This window comes from Eurytemora carolleeae, unplaced genomic scaffold (genome assembly GCF_000591075.1).
Source record: "Eurytemora carolleeae unplaced genomic scaffold, Eaff_2.0 scaffold1, whole genome shotgun sequence".
NCBI lineage: Eukaryota > Metazoa > Arthropoda > Copepoda > Calanoida > Temoridae > Eurytemora > Eurytemora carolleeae.
Window position 1 is genome coordinate 354,463 of NW_019396081.1, and position 23,530 is coordinate 377,992.

At 31.0% G+C, this 23,530-nt stretch overlaps 1 protein-coding gene across 1 annotated transcript; it reads right to left on the reverse strand.

Annotated features, from left to right (window-relative positions):
- Positions 1-9,011: 9,011 nt before the first annotated feature.
- LOC111717119 (uncharacterized) lies at positions 9,012-20,399 on the reverse strand. The gene is made up of 13 exons (XM_023492632.1): positions 20,280-20,399; positions 19,646-19,727; positions 18,657-18,711; positions 16,992-17,063; positions 16,465-16,532; positions 15,187-15,238; positions 14,855-14,896; positions 14,612-14,716; positions 13,985-14,050; positions 13,510-13,578; positions 12,118-12,229; positions 10,832-10,954; positions 9,012-9,618 (listed from the first exon to the last, which is right to left on the reverse strand). The coding sequence occupies exons 1-13, from the start codon at positions 20,326-20,328 to the stop codon at positions 9,569-9,571; spliced, it is 945 nt and encodes a 314-aa protein (XP_023348400.1). The 5' UTR covers positions 20,329-20,399; the 3' UTR covers positions 9,012-9,568.
- Between the last annotated feature and the right edge of the window lie 3,131 nt (positions 20,400-23,530).

Below are 23,530 nucleotides of genomic sequence, written 5' to 3' on the forward strand. Positions count from 1 at the left end.
TAAAGTTAGACGACAATGGTCCTGAAACTTGTAGAAAAGTTACAGATTTTCTGAATAATTTATCTCTGCCTGAATAATAAATGAGATGTCAAACGTTGCCGGACCAAAATCTGGCGACAAATAGTTGATTTGTTTAGTAACTCTTATACTGGTTGATTAGTTACTACATATTACTACCATCTTACTACCAATGGACTATTCCTAAATATTAATTCTTCTCTATTCAGGATGGATCTCAGAAGAGAAAACTCCACTGGATAACTGATAACTACTATTAGACCAAAATAAAATAAATTTTAAAATAACTTTCTTTCTTTCATTAAATCTAAGACATTTTATTTATTAATACTTAATCAACGTCGCCTTGATGTTAATTGCCACGCGGGACTTTATTCGTTGATTATTGTTTACGGCTTAATTTAGGCCTTGGTTCAGTGAAAATTCAATTGAAAAGACTTATACTATAAATAGCTAGGACATATATTGAAAACTCATAACTGATCTTATGCTGAATTAACCTTGTTTCAATGTTAAGTTATTCCTGTCATGTATTTATGGAAATGGAGCGGACCTTGTTCTATATGATGGAGACGAAAGTTCAGAGAATTGGATTCCTTGAGGAAGGGAATATTTATCAATGATTGTCAAATAATTTAGTGTTCTGATTTTCTAAAATTTCTAAGTTCAAGACATTCCTATATTTTGTTCTGAATAACTGTTTCTAAGACATGATACCTTATGGTTATGTTAACTATTTCCTCCAATATTTAAGTCCTTTTATTGGAGCTGATTATTTTCTGAGTATAACTTTTGTAATTTACATGGAGACCTTTTAAGTATTATTCTAAGTATTCTTTCTAAGTTAAGAAGATATAAATCAATCAATCATTTATTTACTAAGTCCATATTAGTCAAATCAATTTTAAATACAAGTCCAAATCACACTGTGGTTCAAAATATAGTACTTATGAATTTAAATTACATTACAACAGATTATAAGGTGACCTAATATATGTGAAAGAGCTTACCCATGATATGAAGACCGACTGGAGGAGATGTTTCCGGTATGGAAGTAATTACTAGACTGAAGAAACCAGGAATCTGGCTTCCTTATATACTGGGGGGAATTTCACCATGTTGCGATAATCGAAAAGAATATCATAACGTGACGAAATTCAAGGATGGTTTCCCACGGATGCCATCCAGTTAATGAGTTCCATTAATCAAATGCTGACCAATAGAACCACTAATTGTTCTCTCTCAAGGAGGGGGAAAATGTAATTACCCCACTTTGTTCCCTTGCAGAGAGCAACATAAAAGTTCATCTCCTTTACACAAGTTAGTTCCAATCAAATATTGAAGTACTAACTTTCCAGTCAACCTCATTTACAACAAAAAATATTTTTCTTCCTCTTGTCTTATTCATAAATAAGATGTTAAAAGAACAGAGAGAGGGGGGGGGGAGGAGAACTATATAGATATCTTCTTGATTATTATGGGGGGGGGGGGGGAAAAGGGGAGAGAAAACTCACTGACAAGAGGGTAACATGGTTAAATATACAAACTGGGGTTTAAATACATGTAAATTACTTCAGAAATCAAGTGTCTCTATACTTAATAAGGATTTTACAAAATAATCTTTTCTCTTGAACTGAGATCCCCAAAGACCATCCAAAAACCAATTTAAGCTAGAACCTATTGATCTTGCATCAATACAGATTTTATATTTGCAAATACTTAGTTTCAACCTAATAGTGTTAGATTAATTGAGATCGGAGCTTTAGTGTGGATATTGTTAATCTTGAACGCTTGTTTCCGATATCCGATGTGGGCATTTTTAAATCCGGCCACTTTGCTGGATTGCAGATTTACTAATAACTATATAACATACTTTGAGGACGCACACTGAGGTATATATGTATATTGAAACTAAATTTTGCACAAGTTAGATTTTCTCACTTTTTTCAAATACCAAAATTTCAAATATCTAAAGCAAGTTATTTTTATTTTCAAAATGGGTAGCCAAATTCATAAGACATAAAATACAAATACTTAATTGTAATCGTGGTCAAGGTGAAGCTTAACTAACTTTTAAACGAAAACATCTAAATTACTCTTCCAAGAACCATACTTAAGGGGTTACTCTTCCAGGAACCATACTTAAAGGGTTGTTACTCTTCCAGGAACCATACTTAAAGGGTTACTCTTCCAGGAACCTCGCTGATAAGAGTTCACTTCTCAGAACGCACCTAGGTTGTTTTACTAGAGATCATCATAGTTGTATAGTCGTTTGTGATATTTATGCATCATCTGTTGTGTGAGGTATGGGGTTTTAATCCGTGACTACCGGTGTGGACACCAATCCACTTTCTGGTCGTTGGAAAGTTTGCCTAACTTCAGTGATCTAACGAGAACTGGTCTAGGTATAAAGAGAAGAATAAAGGGAAGGATTAAAATACTCCCTGGAGAAAAGAGAAGGATAAAGGGGAGGATTGTAAGACTCCCTGGAGTATAGAGAGAAGGATAAAGGGAAGGGTTGAAAGATTCCCTGGAGTTGAAAGAGAAGGATAAAGGGAAGGACTGAAAGGCTCCCTGTAATATAGAGAGAAGAATAAAGGGAAGGATTAAAAGACTCCCTGGAGTAGAGAGAAGGATAGAGGGGGGGATTCAAAGACTATCTGGAGTAGAAAGAAGAATAAAGGAAAGGATGAAAAGACTCCCTGGAGAAAAGAGAAGAATACAGGGAAGGATTGAAAGACTCCCTGGAGAAAAGAAAAGAATAAAAGGAAGGATTAAAAGACTTCCTGGAGAAAAGAAAAGAATAAAGGGAAGGATTGAAAGACTCCCTGGAGTAAAGAGAAGAATAAAAAGAAGGATTGAAAGACTCCTTGGAGTAAAGAGAAGAATAAAAAGAAGGATTGAAAGACTCTCTGGAGAATAGAGAGAAGGACAAAGGTAAGAATTGAAAGACTCTCTAAAGTAAAAAGAAGAATAAAGGTAAGGATTGAAAGACTCTCTAAAGTGAAAAGAAGAATAGAGGGAAGGATTGAAAGACTCTCTGGAGTAGAGAGAAGGATAAAGGGGAAGACTGAAAGACTCCCTAGAGTTTGAACCTGTTGTGTTCAAATCCAAACTCATTTGGTTTAATAATTGCTTTTCAGTCTCCTGTGCAGTGAATGGGGGACAAGGATATTAAACCAAAACAAAATATACGTTATATCTATAATATATATGTATGTACTATGTACATTTAAAAATCATAAATTATTTCGAATATTTGTACAAGATGGTTACAAATTACACCCATTTTTTACCTGAATTTACCAAATAACAAAAAAATATCATCAAACTTATTCGTTATCAAACTTGTTCGTTATCAAACTTATTCGTTATCAAACTTATTCATTGTCAACCTTATTTGGTATCAAACTTATTTGTTATTAAACTTATTTGTTATCAGATTTATTTGTTCTATATTTTGTATTTTTCTAAAAAATGATTAGAAAATGTCAACTTCCTTTTCTAACCACGGGTCGAGCAGGTTAATAATTTTGTTTTGTATTTAAATTCTTTCTTTAGAATTGTTTAGAATAACAAGAACTATCAAGGAATCAATCATTTTTACTTTTCCTTGTATTCAGGCAATCTAAGTTTCTATTTTTAAAGATTTTAGAAAGAAATTTTTAAATTTTGTTTTGTGTTTCACTAAAATAGAGTGAACAATTAGTAGCAATGATATTTTGAAGATAATATTGCATAACGTCGTTGGTTCCAACCTGCAAACTCACCAAAGATATTTTCTAATATTACGTTAATTCTAAACAACTAAATTTCCATAAAAAAGTAAAAGCATGTTTTTGTAGAAAGAGGAATGCTTAATACAGTTCAGATGCTGTAAATAAATAAATATGTCAAGTAATGTAGATCATACTTTTACATCTATGACCTTCGGCTTAAATGGATCAAAGGAAATATAGTTTTCTTCAAAATACTATTTACAGATGGGTCATTAACCTATACAACAATTTCAAAGAATTTTTTTACTAAAATCTATATTTTGATATTTACCCCTTAAAGTTTCCTGGTCCATATAAAGGTTAATATAATCCTATGACATGAAGATTAGAGGGTCTAGTATAGATAGTATACCCAGGGGAGTAGTAATAACTGCTATACCAGGCACAATACATAATATAGTTAGTCCTATAATAGAACTACAAAATAATACCATGAACATATATGGATGTGCATTTTAAAGGAAGGGTATTGATCGATTTTGTGGCAGCGTTTTTTTGCGTTTATTTGCTATAGTCAATAAAGAATATGGATAACTTTGAAAATAAAAAGATTTAAATTATTTTTTTAATTAAAAACAGAACTAGCTGGGGAGCTTTTAGGTTTAAGATACTCACGATCTAGCGATTTATCAATGATAAATTATAACATTTTAATATTCTAAGTTATCTTTTTTTCAGTTCAGTCCTTGATGTTTTATTTTGGTATTTTTTAACCACATTGAATAGGATGGATAAAAACTGATTACTCCCTTTAAAGTCTAATTTCTAGTTCCTATATCTCTAGTTCCTATATCTCTAGTTCCTATATCTCTAGTTCCTATATCTCTAGTTCCTATATCTTTTCATCCATGGTTGATGTAAACCTTAAATATTTCAAACCTTGACTATTTTAATCTAGCAGAATTCATAGTCTTAAAATATTTAAAGTCTACGACATCAGGTTGCAAACATAACAGGATTATGAAATTTTAGTTTGAGGGGAGTAATTAGTTTCTTTGAATATTGGTAAAGTCCCAAATTCAAAACCAACAATTTTTTTCTCAATTGTTTGATGAAATTTTACAAACTCCTGTTACCACCTTGTAAAATTATTATGCATGAGTGCTGCATATAAAAGTATGTTTGCCCAAATGGAAACAATATTTCCCAAATATCATATTTAATCATTTTAAACATTCTAACCAACAGGAACATGAAATATTTAGAACTTGAATTTACTTAGTCGAATTACACTGTTTTTATCATCAGTTTGTGAAAAGTTCAATAAAAAGTTTTAACCATCACAGTTGGTATGTTGAAAGAGGAGCAGTTAGGTAAACACAGATTCTAATCATACAGAGAAGGAGACTAGTTGCTTACGTGCAAAGCTGTCATTATTGACATTATTTTTTTTTCGCTAACTATTTGAACTAATTTTATTATTTTTTCTTTATAAAAATGGATTCTATGAGATTCAAAATAAATCTAAGATCAAATGAGACCTAAATCTTTCTCAAACATAAATAAGTAAAATTTTCAATTTGTTTGGTGGTTTCTTTTGTTTTCAAAGTTAAGTGTTCTCTGAGGCTATGATAAGATTTAAGAAAAATATTTGGCAATTTCATAAAAGGTAAGATTTTTGGATAAAAATACGTTCTACGTTTTATAGTTTTATTTATGGGTTAGATATATCATATTTTATGCACTTGTGTATGTATAGATTTTTTATTCTAATACACGAGGATTGGTGTCAACTGTTCAGAGTTCATTCAATTAAATACATAATTAAATACTCTACAAAGCAATTTTTAGAATTGGTTTACTACGAAATAGATTAATTTATTCATAGATAAACCCTAGACCGCCGTCCATGGCAGGAAATAAGATTTTTTATTAAAAATTTTTAGGAAACCCGAAAAGGAGGAATATTTTAAAATTGTTATCTGAAAGGGACTGTACGTTTAATTTCAAGAGATCCTAGTATGAATAAGATATCCACGTTTTTGTTTTTTAATAAACGTTTATTTTCATTTGCGGTTTCTATGCAAAAGTTAAATACTCATTTTTGCATATAAGGTTTCAAGGGTACCGTTGTAAATTGGGCATAGCCAACTTTGCATGGAGGATCACTTAAAATCACGCATACTGTCTCAATATGTGCAAAAAAGAAATTTCAAAAAACGTAAATATTCATTTTTTTAAATTGGCCGTTCAAGAAAATTAGAACTTTATATTGTCGTGTTTCAGATTTTATAATTTTTATTTTACATTTTTGTTTAAGGTTAACTGTTCACTTTGTAAGAAAATTAATGATTGTTACAAAAGTTTATATCTGTTATGGAAAAATTTATTCCCTTCTGTATGATTGAATGATTCATCGATTCCAAACAGAATTATCGTTAAATGTCAAAAAAAATATGTTTTAATAAAAAAATCTTAATATTTTTTTTATTTTTGTGTAAAACTTTTCTTGTTTTTTTTGTATTGTACGGTAATTTGTATTGACTGAACTCGATATTCATAGTCTTAACTTTTCAATAATATGATTCAAAGAGACATTTAGCGTCTATGGTCGACCCGTAAAGGAGTCGTCTGAGCGGGCTAAAGACTAAGATTTAAGATACAAAAGTTTCATTTTCAGGTTTTATATGACGATCAGTTTGAACACTGATAAGTGATCGTAATAAAAAAAACTCATATATACAATGGATTCAGACTGCTTTGAAAAATTGGTTCAATTTTTAAGACTGGATCGAATTTGAAGTTTTGCAACACATTGAGATTTGATATATACCGCACTAACTCACTTTTCCTTTTTTTGAAGTCAAAGTTTAAATCGATTTTTAAGTGAGTGAGTGAAAATTCCCCAAAATTGTATATTTTTGATTTCACCAATAAAAAACAGGATATTCTACAAATGCTCGTTGTATTATTGTTCAAAAATCACGAAGTGAAAACGCTTGAAAATATAAACAGCAGCATTAAAGAAGGGTGCGAAGCGCCACAAAGCCTATGAAATTGTATACTCTGATGTAATGAATACTGAAGAATTGACCCCGGGCCCCTGGAAGTTTTTATTAGTTTGGTTTCCACTGAAGTTATATTTGATTATTCTAGGAAAAATGAATCGATCGATACAGTGTCAAACTTTAGTTTTTATATAATTCATTTTTTCAATATATTTTCTATTTTAACATTTAAAACAAAGTATTATCAAAAAGTTCACAATTCAAGTTTTTTTTTATAAATAACTGGAAGTAAAGCTATTTCCTTTAAAAAATAAAACACTTACAGTGGTTGTTTGAGGGGTGGGGTGGCTAAATAGATCACTGAAGTTAAACACACTTGTCCGCAGCCAGTAACTTGATTGGTGTCCAGACTGGTGTTCCCGGGTTTGATTCCCGCACTCCTCACAAAGCTGTGGTTTCAAAATCATCTGAAGCTGACATCTGGTTAAGCAGTTATGACCACCTGACGGAAGCAGGAAGACAGAAGGACGGCTGTCAACAACTCTCGCAAAAAGAAAGAAGCTTTAAATGGAATGATCCAAGTGAATAATGATGACGAGAGGAAAGGTTGACAAGCAAGGAGAGTCTATGGTTTCCAGCTATAGGTACCTGGGGGTTTCCAATCCGGGCTTACAAATGATTGGGAGCAATGAGTGGGATCTGTATGGCACCTGGGCCTCATTCCAGTTTATCAGAAGAATTCCTGCACTCTACTATTCTCAGGCCTTAGGCAGCTGGAATCTTGTCAGTCCTCTTCTCAGAATGAATGTGCTGCCAGATTACAACCCCTGGTATAGATCAATACAAAAACCCTACAACCAAACTTTAGCAAGATTTCCGAGATCCCATCGTAAAAACCTGATCATGTCCTAGGGACAAAAACATCTCTATATAAAAAGACGTTAAGACTGGAATGACTTTAAAGTGTCGCAAAGCCTCGGCCTTTGGTTTTACCTCACTAACTCACTTACATTTTTTGTAGTACTAACTATGTGCATTTTAGAAGTAGAAAGCAAATACAAAAGCTTTATTAGTAATCGAAAAATCTCTCATCGATGTTTTCGTGAGAGTCTGTATTCTGGATTTGATTACAGTGACCTTTAACCGGCCAGAAAACGTATATATATATATATTTATTTATATATATTGTAGAACGACTATGCTTTTACAAACTGATGGTGTAAACCTTTAATTTTTCCAACTTAAACTATTTGATCTAACAAAATTCAAAGTTTTAAATACCATAGATCTACGACATCGGTTTGCAAAGATATAGGGAAACCAAACTGAGTTTTGTAGGATCATAAATTTGAATATTCAATTCTTGATTTTATCTAACGAAAAAACTAAACTGTTTATAACACTTGCACGATGAATAAATAAACATCTCTCTGATAAAAATTTATTTTAAACATATGGATAATTGTAATAAATAAAATGTATAAGCATAACGGTACACTCTTCGAATTAAGTGGGGTTGTCAAAATTAAGGGTATGCAAAACCATTTTTATTTTTTTATTTAAATGCTGATCATTATCAAAGTTATGATTCAAATTCATTTAAACCACTAAATTTGAGCAGAGAGTAAGATAAATATAATTTTTTTTTTACAATTTCAATTTTATTAAAGGTTGTCCAAATTTTTTCCTGTTACCCAAAAAATAATAAAACTTTGAGCATTTCATTCGGTCTCAATTCTTAAGCTTATATTTCCCTGCAGCTTTACACTTATTTTAATTCTTTGACACATCATTGAGTTGCATTTTTTAGGCTTATTTCAAGACAGAAGACCGAATGAAAACTTCAAATGTACAAAAGGTTCATATTTAAATACATATATCATAAGTTACATAAACTCACCAAAAACTCAAATTAAATTTTTTTATCTTTGCAACCTGATGGCAAAGACCTGTGATATGTCAAACTTTAAATTCTACTAAATTAAGTAGCCAAAGTTTAAAATATTAAAGGTTTACACCACCAGGTTTAAAAGATAAAATAATTAGAAAACTAGAGTTTGAGGCAACGAATTTTTTCTTTTTGTTTTGTTTTATGTTGTTTCCATTAATTCTTGTCAGGGTAAACATTGGACTTACATTATATGTATAACACTAATAATACTGCTTATTTCTATGGTAACCCCAGTCAATATTTTATCATGTTCTTTAAACATCTAAAATTTATTAATTGATAAGATGCTCTTTAAAAAGATTAACACACATTACATCATCAGGATTGTATATTCTGTAAATTTGGTTTTATTGTAGAACTACAATTCCAGAGTACATATTTGTTAAGGTTTTAGTTAAAGGTTTAGGTTAAAGCTTGCAAGTATAAGCCCTATTACTGCCATGCTTATCGGAACTTTGAAAATGTTACGGAAAATGAGGGCAAATAGATTTTTTGAACTTCGATCTTTATTAATTTAATGCAAGTTCGTTTATTCCGTTAGCTGCTTGATATGTTCTGTACATAACTCTTATATTTCATCAAAATATATTTAAACAGCATAGTTCTAAACTTTCAGCACTTTTTAATTTTTTTCGCCTTTTAATATTTACAAATGTGAATTTAAATGGTCCCATCTCTTCTCTTCAAACCTTAGGAGGGTAACTAATATATAAAGTAACAAATAAATATTTTTTCTTGCTTTTTCTCAATCTTTTTACTGCAGACGTTAATGAAATTATTTTGTTGTAAAATTTATACAAAAATTTGAAATAATAATGTTTTTCATAAAATACTTTAAAATTAATGTAGACTTCGCTTTTTTGAATTTGAAGTCATACAATGAACGATAGTGCTGAGAGAAGACAGATAATAACGATTTCTCCTGAAAACAAAAAAATGTTAAACCAATATTTGTCATATGTTAGCATTTGTTTATGAAGGATGGTATGTACAGTAAAATATTTGTTGAATACCCAAAATATTTCTCAATCCTTTTCAATTTTACGGGGAAAGAAATCAAAGCTCTTTGTTGAAGGATGATCTCTCAATGCAGTTAAACCAAATAATACAATACAAACTTCACGTACTGGATTTTAACGACCATCCAGAGCCCACGATTTGAAAGCTTCGGCTCGAGTCGTAATTCCTTAAACCCGACTTTAAGACCCAATCTTCGACCCAACTCTAACGACAGCTTGTGTCACGTGATGGAATGCTGCAAGATCTTCGGCTCGACTTAAGGAGTTCAGCCCAATGAAAATAAAACCGACCTTGCTTGGTTTTAGTGGAGAATAAGGCGCAATGTTGAGTCTTGTTCTAAGAAAAAACCCGGAATGCGACAATTCCTACCATGAAAATCCGCCAAATAGAATATTAAACCGGTTTTTTTTAACTCAACCTCGATGGAAAATGAGATGCAGCTTGAATCCAAAAGCTCAAGCCGTAAATAAGGCCCAACGACAGCTTAGACCCGAGCCGTATTTTCCCATATTTTTAAATCGCGGGCTCAGAACGGCAAAAAAAAACTTTATGGGTAACCCTGTATATTGTAAAAGTTCCTACGGACTAAGATTCTCTTTTTTTCCTATCATATATGCATATTGAATAAAACATCTCTCTCTTTTTTCTTTAAAGAAGGGGATTATCACCCTTGTACTGCATAATTTTGCATATTTTTCATTTTCTTTTAAAGAAGGTGATTATCACCCTCGTACTGCATAATTTTGCATATTTTTTTTTTCTTTAAAGGAGGGGATTATCACCCTCGTACTGCATAATTTTGCATATTTTTCTTTTTTCTTTTGTAAAACTATATATTAAAAAAATATGTTTAAACAAATTCAAACTACACCATTTATATATGGAATATATGTATTTGTATCTTTGTGTGTGAATAAATCTTTATAATAATAATAATATTCTATTATTTACATCTTTGTAACCTGATTTCGTAGATATTTTAACCTTTGAGTTATGCTAGATCAAAAAGATAAAGTTTAGAATATCAAAGGTTTAAACCATCAGGTTAAAATTTAGTGATTGGAAAATTAGAGTTTGAGGTAAGTGATTAGATTCATACTAAACCTAATATTTACCTGTGTTATGAGCTGAGTTTCCAAATATTACAATTTCTCTTTCTCTAGCAGAGACAGGAAGCAGCTCTTGGGTTGTATGCCAATATACAGGACCAATACTTGCAATACACTCAACCTTCAAACCTTAACAGGAGAATTAAGGTTTAGTTCAAATGGCATTGATAAAAGGAGGAAGGAAGGTGAAAGAAGGGAGGTGGATTGAGGAGGGTGCAGGGAAGAAGGTGAAGGGAGGAAGAAGGGAGGAAGGTGAAGGGAGGAAGGTGAAGGGAGGAAGGTGAAGGGAAGAAGGTAAAGGGAGGAAGGTAAAGGGAGGAAGGTGAAAGGGAGGAAGGTGAAGGGTGGAAGGTAAAGGGAGAAAAGTGAAGGGTGGAAGGTAATATGAGGAAGGTGGAGGGGGAAATGTCTATATAGGGCGGGGGATAACCGTCAAGAAGGTTACTAGGTAAAAAGAAAGATGATGCATGAAGGTGGGAAATACGGACTGAGAATTAAGAATGATAAAATGTCCGATGGAGGATATCAGTATTCAAAGGAAATTTACCAATATTGATTTGAAAATTTACTAAATCAATTTGTCAATAATCTGCCCTATGATATAGACATATAGAGTAAGTATGGAATATAGATATTGAGTATTCTTCTGCTTAAATAAATAATGAATTCTTTCTTTCAAACTCTTAAAAAATGTAAGTTAAAGGGAAAAGAATGATATCTAGATAACCACGCAGATAGAACGAGATTCTACACTATATACAGAGGTTTCTCATGTTTCAGTTGTTAAAGATCCATAACGGTTGGATATAATTGTTGTGGATTGTCAGAAACTTAATTTTAAAAGATTTAGAATAATGTTTTTAAAATTTTTTTTGAGAATTTGCCGAAATCGTTATGGGTTTATGATTTTAAAAAATTTCGAAAATCTTTAAATTTTTCGGTACTCTATGAACGAATGAAAATGAAACGTGAAAAATCGAAAAATTGAAAAATCCGGGAAATCGATTTTTGACTTACGCTCAAAAAATTGGTTGTAACAAAAAAGAATGAGAACTAGAAGGAAAATTTTTACATCATGTAATAACAGAAACATAGAGCTTTCGAATGACACCTTGATCGTAAAAATTGAACGAAAATTGTTTCCTCAGTTTACTAATACCCCTACTGCACAGTTTTTTCTGGGACACCCTGTATATATATTATATATATATTTATATATATATATATATATACATAGATGGGTATGCATTTTTAATAACAAAGGTATATATCTAAGGTCTAATTGTACAGACCTTGATGCCTGTGTACATCTTGAACCCTGAATATAAGGTTGCTGGCTGAAGTATCCAGGTTGTGTTCACCATCCTTCTCTAACCAAACTCTTGTATGAGCAACAACAGCCTCCTAAAGAGAAAACTTATTAAATCATATTTTAATTTAAATAAATAAATAATATGTGTGTAACATATTTTTCTTGTCCCAAATTTTAACTTTTTAAGCATTTTCTCTTAGAAATATGAATTTAGCTTACACCATCAGATTGCAAAGATATAAGAATTAAAGTTTCTGGCGAGTAGTTCCTGTTACACAAGATTTTCACTGTTTGCATATAAGGTTTATTTAAAGAGTGTCTCTAAAACAGGGGTGTAAACAGGATTATTCCAATGAGGGGGGGGGGTGGTTCTAAACCGTTCTTAATTTTTAAAAACACTAAAACTCGAATTATGGTGTATTATAGTTATATAGTATTTATTTTCAAACACAAAATACAAAATAATAATGTATGATGGTTCAGCTTAAAATAAAACACAAAAGAAAATTTATTATGAGCCAATTGAAAATATAGTGTTTGATAATTTTGTTTGATCGTTTTTGTTGAAACAAAGTATACATATTGAAATCTCAACTAAATATACATTCATTGTGCATTTACAAGTAGATAATTAGTCAGCACTTAAATAATCAAAACATTTTCAGGAATGCATTCATTGAACTTATAAGTGCATATTGATTCAGCAAAAGTAGAAATATATTCTCGTTGACTGCAGTAGACTTGACATCTGCCATTAGCAAAGGGTGTGAACCCATACTCGTTGACTTTAGTAGACTTTGACATTCATCATTAACAAAGGGTGTGAACCCACACTCGTTGAATGTAATAGACTTTGACAAATATAAATCACTAAAATAAAAACCTGTTTTCACATTAATAACATTTTAAAACTTTATCATTTTTCCTTTCACAAAAATAATCTTCATTCATCAATCTAATATATTTGGAGAGACATGTTAATCTCCAATAGAATCCAATAGTATAACGGATTTGCCTGTATTTCTAAAAAAGAAATTGATTCTCTGGCAAAAAATTTTGATTTTCCAATTCCAATGTCTTTACAACCAAATGTCAAAGACACTAGATATTTCAAACTATGGATCCAGTTAGATCAAATAATCTAAATTTGAAATATGAAAGGTTTACACTCTACACCATCACGTTGCAAAGACAAAGGTATTAGAAAATTTGAATTTGTGGCAATGATTCAATTCCTTTGACACATTTCGAAGAAAGAACTCATCAATAAGTCCAGCTGTTTGTAATCACATAGTGTGATTGTTTGAAAATATATAAAAGTGTTAATAACAAAATCACAAACGTCTGTAAAAAATTTAAATTATATATTCACCTGTTGTTCTACAACTTCAATAGTATTTATGTAATCCTTCTCTATCATCTGGCGAACTCTAGTGGGCTCCTAAACCAAGGACCAAATTAAATGAGAGTTAGTTGAACCGCGTACACTAAGTTGAAGTTCGTAAAAATAATTCAAACCATTTCTCGTCAATTTGGACAAAGAGAGTGGTTAAACTACGTAGTTCAACTACTACTTTTCGTTATTCATTAAATTGGTCAATTCAAATCACAATCAAAACTGACTTGAGATTTGGATATAATTAACATGAAAAAGCCAGTTAAAAATTTAATATATTACTCATTTTTCTTTAAACAAATGAAGTTAAGAAGTCTGCTTGTGCTTTTTACAAATGATTTTTGGTTTTCTTTTATACCTGGTCGATAGTTCATAGTTTTTGATAAAGAAAAATAATTGAATCAAAATACAAAAATTGGAATATGTTCTTAAATAAATGTTCTTTATTGACCTCTCTTCTTGAAGTATCTCCATGGGGCCCATACTCCCCAGCAATGCCGATATCATAATCATAAACCTACAATCATGAACAATGGAGTTTTGAGCTTTTGAACTTATTGCGCAACTATCTAAGAATGCCGCACAACACTCAAAATTTTCGAAATCCGTTGAAAACGTTTTCTAAAAAAAATAAAATATTATAAAATATTAACTATATACATATTTATCTTTGAATAAAAGAACTTGAAAGTAGCACAGTTCACTGAGCAGGTTTTGTACTTTTTTTGTTCGTTCGTTAACTGCAGTTAGTTTAATTAACAAATATGCCCAACAAATAACCTTTTGTTTTCAATCAAAAACGGAATGTTTTGTTAATTTTCTAACGGAACTTTGCTAAACCCTTTTACCTGAATACCCTTAATTTTCTAACAGAACTTTGCTGAACCCTTATACCTGAATACCGTTAATTTTCTAACAGAACTTTGCTAAACCCTTTTACCTGAATACCGTTAATTTTCTAACAGAACTTTACTGAACCCTTATACCTGAATACCGTTAATTTCCTAACAGAACTTTGCTGAACCCTTATACCTGAATACCGTTAATTTTCTAACAGAACTTTGCTAAACCCTTTTACCTGAATACCGTTAATTTTCCAAATAAGTGATGCCGGAGGACTAGAGCCTCTGGAGTAACAGGTTAAATTAGCAGAGTCTGCTACATAATATCTTTCTTTCATGCCCTAAACAACAATCAAAATTTAAAAAATATAAATAGAAATTGACATTATAAATAGGATAAATTTCGTCTTCATTTTGTGAAAAAGCTCAAGGGAAAACTTGTCAACAAAATAGCTTGTGTTGATTGATATTCTACCTACCTTGATTTCATTATGTTTAGGAGGCTGAACAACTATCATTGCCTGTCAAACCAGATTATTGATATTTTTCTTATATTGTTAATTATTCATCAGAACAAATGACAGTATTTTCATCTAAATATTGAGATTGCATTCGTTGATTTTAAATATTATGATATCAGTTCTCAAAATTGTTTTTGTGAATTAAGAAAACTTTCAGCTTTTTTCAGGCAATAAAAGGAATTTTGTTTTTCGTTTTCAATTAATTAAGAAAATTTCAAAATATAACAAAATCATACTAAAAATAAAGATTTTCAACCACTTGAGAATATTCTTGAATATAAATTATCTGCCTGTTCAGCATGCTTGGTTCTGAAACTTGGAGCTTCTGCGCTAACTTCGCATCTACACAATTATATCAAAATAATACTTCTTATACTGTATTTTACTGCGTTGTATGTCGTACACTTTGTGCGTCTTTGAATGTAGAGGATATTTGTTTTATTTCCCATTTTAGTCATTTTCGTTTAGAAATATATTTAATATATTTAATATATTAAGAGATTATAACTCATTTTACCTTCTTTGAATTAAATTGAGTGAATTGAGTTTTATTCATTTAACCTATTTAAATTAGATCCGTCTATTCAAAAGTTTAATTCCACTCCTGTATGCTGAGTCCATTAGCGCTTGATCCAATTATGGTTCATTGAGATGTTTGTTGTCTATTCTGAACCAATAGAAATAGTATGGCGGTATCATCTATCTTTCTATCTATCTCATTATCCAATCAGAGTTATGAATCCTTCAATCGACGCTATCAGTAAATGGAAATATTTACTTCTCTGAAACTATAGTGATTCAGACCTTCTTCACTGAATCGCGACCGTAGACCGTTCGTTCATTGATAAAGAGGAACAATTTTATGTTGATTGGAATCTTAAACACATGAAACTAAATAAAGCCAATCATGTGAGGCCAGTGTTGGAAGAAAATCTAAATCCATCCAATACATTTTTAGTCCAAATCATTTATCATAAAAAATGTATCAAATGAAAACGAGGAAAAATCTACATCAAGTGGGTGAGGACAAATTCGAATGGTTAAGGCTGACTTTGACTATTAAACCTAAGGTCGAGCTCTTCTATGGCATTATAGTTCAACTACTACTTTCTATTAATTAAATCTGGACTCTAAGGGCAAAACCCTGAAGCAAAACTTTTATAGCGCTTGGCTAGAGCGACTGGACGCCAGTGTCCAAGGTTAAACCGTCTCGTCGAGGGGGAAATGACTCGTCTTAAGATTAACGTCACAAATTTAAGATATAAATGTGTTTAAATGACCCTCTGAACAACTAAGATGCCGTACAATCAGGTGTCGGACCTCACATGGATTCAGCTTGCACTTATCAATTTTTAAGACTGGGTCGACCTTGAAGAGTCGCAACGCCTTCGGCTTTAGTTTTACTGCTCTAACTCATGCTTATGCTGTTTTGAATTCCTTTACATCTACAATATAATGCATTCGTTGTTAACTTTGGTTTTTAAGGATGTAATTTGCAAAATTCTCATCGATTTTGGCTTGAAAGCTTGAGACCATTAAATCACGGTGACCTAAAGTGTACCCTATACCTGTAGGTTCCTGTTGCCTCTATTTGAAGATCATCAAGATAAACATGTTGGCGAGAGGATCGGGATCTCTAGATTATAAGTTTTCTATCATAACTCCACTTATTGAAGAGGTATTGAGAATAGCAAAAACGTTTTCGATTTCTAATATATAACCAAATAAATTTTCTTTTTTCATACTTGTGCGTAAAATCCAAACTAGATAAGCTACGAGGTTCCAAAGTTGTACCAGTAATTTCGCATAAATTTGACCGTCTCCTTCTGATAATATGCAGTGTATTGTTATTGAAAATTTATGAATAATATGAAGGCATCCTTTGAGTGAGTTGAAGGTTCAATTCCTACCCACACTCCGGGTTTTAAACTCGATTTTTAAATTTCAAATTTTTTTGGTTTTACTTTTCCCGTAGTTTTACCGCGTTTTAAAGTAAATAAAGATACAAACTTTCTAAGATTATATATTCCATCAGATACAGAATTTCCAATGCAAAAAGGTTCAAAGTTTTAGATAAAAAGAAAAAAACACCCACCTCTACTTTTATACCGATTTGAGGGAAGATTTGTAATTTTGGCCGGTCATTGGGAACAAACCTGTAGAACTCCTGGGTATTTCATTTCAAACACCAACTCTTTAAAGATTTTTAAAGGGCAAATTAACCGCCAAGGGGTACGCCACTGCAGTGCATAGTTTTTAAGTTTAGAAGGGATTTAATTAACGTTTTGTCGTCTGATCCTTCCATTTGGTGTTAAACCATGTCGAATATTCGAAAATCTCTCCGTTAACTTCAGCTAACCAATATTGCTTAAGAAATAAAAAAATCAATTATATTAATCTGAACCCGCTTAGATTTTTTTTCTGGATTTTGGAACCAAGATGTTGTTTCTGGCCATAAATATAAAATTTTAATAAAATAATAAAAAAAAAACATTATTGTTTAGTTAAAAGGGCGGTTTTCTAACATTCGGCATAGTTTTACGCCAAACGAAAGCATCAAACAACAAAATGTTCTAAAATTATGAACGATATGCAAGGGCACATTTTTAAGTCTTTTAAAGCGAATAAAAGGGCTGAACCCCTAATCCCTATTTTTTTGGGCCACCCTGAAATTTAATTGATTTTAGCAGATAATACATTCTATTCGAATTTGTCCCAGCTATTTTAGAAGATAATAAAGTAAACAAACAATAAAATATCTAACTGAACGTTAACTATCAAATATCAGTTTGAAATTAATATAAAGAATTTGAGTCTTTGTTACAAACTCTGATTTTCATATCCCTAATACTAATTGAAACCCTATGTCGTAGATCTTAGATATGAATTCTGTTAGATCATATAATTGAAGTTTGAAAAATCAAAGGTTTAACCCATCAGCAAAGTTTAAGTTGACTTGAGTTTTAGTCAAAGACTTCATCGGATTTATAATATTTGCATCCGAAAAAATCTGATATTTCTTACTAAAGTTTAAAAATTTTACAAAAATACATTTTTAAAGTGTGGTGCAGGACCAAGATGGGAAAAGTAAGACATCCTAAAAGTTTAATAACGAAAAGTTAAAACTGAACTTTCCCCTCATGTTTAACAAAGTTAGGGGAGTAAAGAGAAAGTTTATTGTATAGAAATGAGAATGTAATGTGCCCCCTTCCTCCTCTCTTATCTTCAAGGATGGCAATCTTTTTGAACCTGAGAAATTGTGTTTATTAATACTTACACTCGATCATAAACATACTATCTTTGATATATTGATAAAATTTATCAAATGGGTTCAAATGAAAATTTCAGCTAAAAAAGATGAGTTTTTATATTCCAGTTGAAATTTCGTTCTGAAATGAAAATTTGATAAAAAATTAAGTCTTTTTCTACACTTTTGGCGGCAGAAATACTCATTTAAATTTGTTAATTCAGTTTTATGATCGAGCATACATTTCCTTTACTTTACTATTTTTTATCCCATTGCATAGATTTAATTCACGCTTTCAGCCTTTACGATTTGTTTCTAGCTTTTAGATAGTCCAATGAACATTGAACACGCCAATTTAAATAGGTAATGTCTAGTCTGCTGGTAAAACGATTTGCTTGAAAACACCATCAAATACCCATTTGATTGCTTAAATGGCGTTTCCTATCCCATACATATAAGGGTATCAATGTATTTTTTTCTTAGATTTTGAGATATTATGTGGTTGATATGTTCCTGTTCATTTCTATACCATTTTACACTGTAAAGAGCTGCTCCTTCCATTTCAAACCTAGATAATTAAACATTGATATCTAAATCTAGACAATTTAACCTAGATATCTAGATACTATACCTGCAGTTCAGTTTATATACCTGACTAAAGGTTAGTTTATATACCTGCAGGTTAGTTTATATACCTGTAGTTTAGTTTATATACCTGCAGTTTAGTTTATATACCTGCTGGTTAGTTTATTTACCTGCAGGTTAGTTTATATACCTGCAGGCTAGTTTATATACCTGCAGGTTAGTTTATATACCTGCAGGTTAGTTTATATACCTGAAGGTTAGTTTATATACCTGCAGGTTAGTTTATATACCTGCAGTTTAGTTTACATACCTGAAGGTTAGTTTATATACCTGAAGGTTAGTTTATATACCTGCAGGTTAGTTTTCTACCTGAAGGTTAGTTTATATAGTTTATATACCTGAAGGTTAGTTTATATACCTGAAGGTTAGTTTATATACCTGCAGGTTAGTTTATATACCTAAAGGTTAGTTTATATACCTGCAATTTAGTTTATATACCTGAAGGTTAGTTTATATACCTGCAGGTTAGTTTATATACCTGCAGTTTAGTTTATATACCTGAAGGTTAGTTTATATACCTGAAGGTTAGTTTATATACCTGCAGGTTAGTTTTCTACCTGAAGGTTAGTTTATATACCTGCAGGTTAGTTTATATACCTGCAGGTTAGTTTATATACCTGCAGTTTAGTTTATATACCTGCTGGTTAGTTTATTTACCTGCAGGTTAGTTTATATACCTGCAGGCTAGTTTATATACCTGCAGGTTAGTTTATATACCTGCAGGTTAGTTTATATACCTGCAGGTTAGTTTATATACCTAAAGGTTAGTTTATATACCTGCAGGTTAGTTTATATACCTGAAGGTTAGTTTATATATCTACAGTTTAGTTTATATACCTGCAGGTTAGTTAACATACCTGCAGGTTAGTTTAGCACTTTCTCCGACAACCTTGTGTGTTGGCACATCTAGCTCCAGCAATCGGAGTCCATTCAAACAACCTAGATGAGATGAAAGGATGCACGGAAATATTGAGCTAAGGATAGGGCGATAAGGTTTGTGCTCAGTTTTTTCTGCTCAGAACTAGTTTTATCTTATTCAAACCATAACACAGATCGGAGTATTTCTGTATAAAGATCTAGCTTGAGAAATCACTGTTTAGTGTTTATTACTTCTATTTATATACTTTCCTTGTCTGTCTGTCTCTCTTTCTGTTTCTTCGTTTGTATCCAATAAACGTCAAAGCGACTGAACCGATCGGACCCAAATTTTGTATGGGAAGTTTCTGAGTGATCCAAATTTCAAAAATTTGTTTTTAAAAGTTGTTTATTTTTGTAAAATTTTGAAAATGTTTACAAATAAAGCCAAAATTAAAAGTTGAAATAGAAGACCGCCCTAAAAGCCTAGTACTTAACAATTTAGTTCTCCTTAACAAGTTAGAAAATTTTGATGTGAGAGTTTTTCATGTAAATCAAGATACATACGCGCCTGCTTTTAAAACATCTGCAGCAAAAAAAGAAACAAACAATTTAAAAAATACAAATTTTACTTACAGCAGGAAAGAGCAAGGATTATTATTTTAAATCCAGTTTTGACATTCATCTTTCAATCCTTTAGTGCAGCATTATATATCTAGCTTAGATATTCATAGTATCTGAAATAAACAATAGACAGCAATAAAATATGGCCAATTTTAAAGGAACTGTCAATGTAATTTTAAGTGACTCAGCATTTATAAAGCGTCATCCCTATTCACAATGGAACCCTTTAAACATCTTTGACTGAACAAAAATGATGGATTTGTCCCTTTATCTATGAGTTATTTCTGTTATACTATTTTAAAACTAATTATTTATAATTGCAGTTCTGGTTTCCAGATAGAAAAACGACCATACCTTTCTAATTTTTGCCCAGACAAAGGGTTAAATGTTACCGTTGTGAATCGGACAATGCAGAATTATAAAAGAAGCGTCACTTGAAACTACGCCTTAACTCCACAGTTCATGAACGTAAATATTGACAATTATATTTCTCTTTCTTGCGATTCATTCATATTTTGTAAGTTTCCTCCCCCCATGTCTGATGTTTACAATCAAAATATACCAGATATTTGAAAGTCTTCAATATATTCGATTTCCAAATCTTTATGATAACATTTGTAATTTTACGTCAAAGAGATATACTTGGTGGTGCATATGAACAGGCCAATTTATGCATTAAGTTTTAATAATATCACAGTTTCGTGATGTGTTTCTAAAAAGTTTACAAAACCAAAAGTTTGTTGTCAAAGTCCTGGAAGCTTTGTATCCTGCACTCGACCCCATCTCCTGTGACTGTGATGCAGAAATTTATTTTTTTCTTTAAAACTTAAAAAATTAAATCAAGTTTTATAATTGCAAAAAGATGATATTTTTCTTTAAAAGTTAAAATATTGAATCAAGTTTTATAATTGCAAACAGATGAAAACATGATAGCTTTTTATAAGAAAAATTAAAATCCACGATATCATAATAACATGCAGAAAAGCAGAAAAATTATTAAATACATTTTATAAATTACAATCAATTTATGACATGGATATTATTAAAGAAAGCAATATTGAGAAAATGTCCTATTGATTGTTGATTTTATTTTTGAAATGTATTTGAAGAGCTTAAGAGCATTAACGACTTTAAAGAAAATATTTTATTTTTTTGTTTATTTTTAAACTCAAAATGTCCACTATTTCAATTGGTTCAATATTAATTGGAATAAAAAGAACCTATTTGATAGTTTTTTGGCTATGAAAGGTATGATAAGGTTTGTAATATCTTTCAAAATAATTCAATGTGCTTTTTTCTACCATTAGTTTAAAAACTGTAATCGACAAAATGATAATAAAATTGTGCCCATAATCCCCCCCCCCNCCCTTAGTTCTGAACAAGTTGAAGCAACTACACGGTAAATCAACTTCTGGAATTATGTAAGAACTAAAACTATTTGATTTTTGAATCGACACGAGACCATCTCTCATTAAATATTTAAACTAGAAGTGCTCAGGGTAATAACTTTAATATACTCTTAAACTCTTTTTATTAAATATTAGACAACCTCAGAATCTTTAGAATATCATAAATTTCACTAAAGAGAGTATAAGATTATTGTTCATTTTATTTAAAAAATCAATATAATGTAAAACGTATAATGTGTTTGTATTTTAGTGCTTTATATCAGTTTAGTTATTTTTATTTCCACCCTTTCATGATATTTAAAATAAAAGTGTTTCCTTATAAATAAGAGTTTCTGTAATAAGTTTCTTAACTGATATAAAACTGTGTTAAAATTATACGAAAATTCGTATATGTAAAATTTTAAAAATCTGAAACTTAAATCACGTGACCAGAACTATCACGAATGGCAGAGCAGTATACTGGTCACGTGTCTCCGCCTGTATCACGTGACCACTTTACTGCACTGCCATTGGTGGAATTTCTGGTCAAGTAATACGGACGTAAAAATAATATTATGAATGAAATCTATTGAAAATAGAAATAACAAATATAAAAGTAAACCTAATTTACAATTAGCTTTCTCTGGGATATCATCGTTTTCAGATTGGTTGCTTATTTGCTGAATATGATCTGTTTAAACCCACTACTTTTATACAAAATTTATATGTATTAATTTTCGTATATATTTGACACAGTTTTATATCAATTTCTCGAGACATGAACATCAGATATGACTTTCATGGGTCGCGATCAAGAGCTAAAGTGATTAGCTTTCAGCCTATACCCCCCTTTCATTTTTCCTTTACAGTCCCTTTAAACAATTTTTTAATTTTAAGATTTAAAATATAGTTTTAAAATATAATTTAAATTAAAAACGTAGAACGGAGGGATTCTGAGAACTTCGAACTATACTAATTCCAGGAGATGAAGAAGAAGGTTTAACCTCATAAAATATTCCTCCCTCCCTTTAACTACTGTCTAGGTTTATTTATGGATATTCCTAGAAACGTTTATCGAAAACATAAAGTTAATCTTTTGTCGAGTTAAAGATGCCCTGAAGGTGGTTAAATAAACCGAAAATTTGGAAAAGGAATTGAGTCTTTGCCAAAAACTCTGATTTTCAAATCCCAATATCTTTATATCTTTTTGACCCAATGTCGTAGATCTTAGATATTTCAAACTATAAATTCCCATAGATTAAATTATCAAAGTTTGAAATACCAAAGGCTTACGCCAATATTTTTCAAAGTTATAGGGATTAGAAAATTTGAGTTTGTGGCAAAGACTCAATTCCTTTGTTTCACGGATCTGATAATTGTATATTGATCAGAACAATAAATAATGTACTAAAATAAACCAAAAAAAAATGTGTATCGTGTTAGTTTGTATGTTATATAGTAAGATTTTAGTGATTGAAAACAGTTCATCACAAATATTAGGTTTTTTATTTAGTCTCTATTTTTATCTATTTGTGTCGTTAAACATAATAATTTTTATTTCAGTGTTTCCCTTTTAATCTACATTAAAATGCTTGGTGAGTTGTTTTTCATAATATTATGCATGTTTACAATGTGTTGCATAATTACGAAGGGAAATATTAATAATGTATCCTCTTGTCATTAATCAATTCGTCAACCATAATAGTGTAGGTTTACAAACATTTACATTTATCAAGTTTTGGTTCTCTTCAACAACTGGGACCCATTTAATTAATATTTTACACGTATTTGGAAACCCATCGACTAGCCGAATCTTTTATTTATTTTAGCAAAAAATATCCTGTTCTTTAATCTTACATATAGTTTAACAGTTTC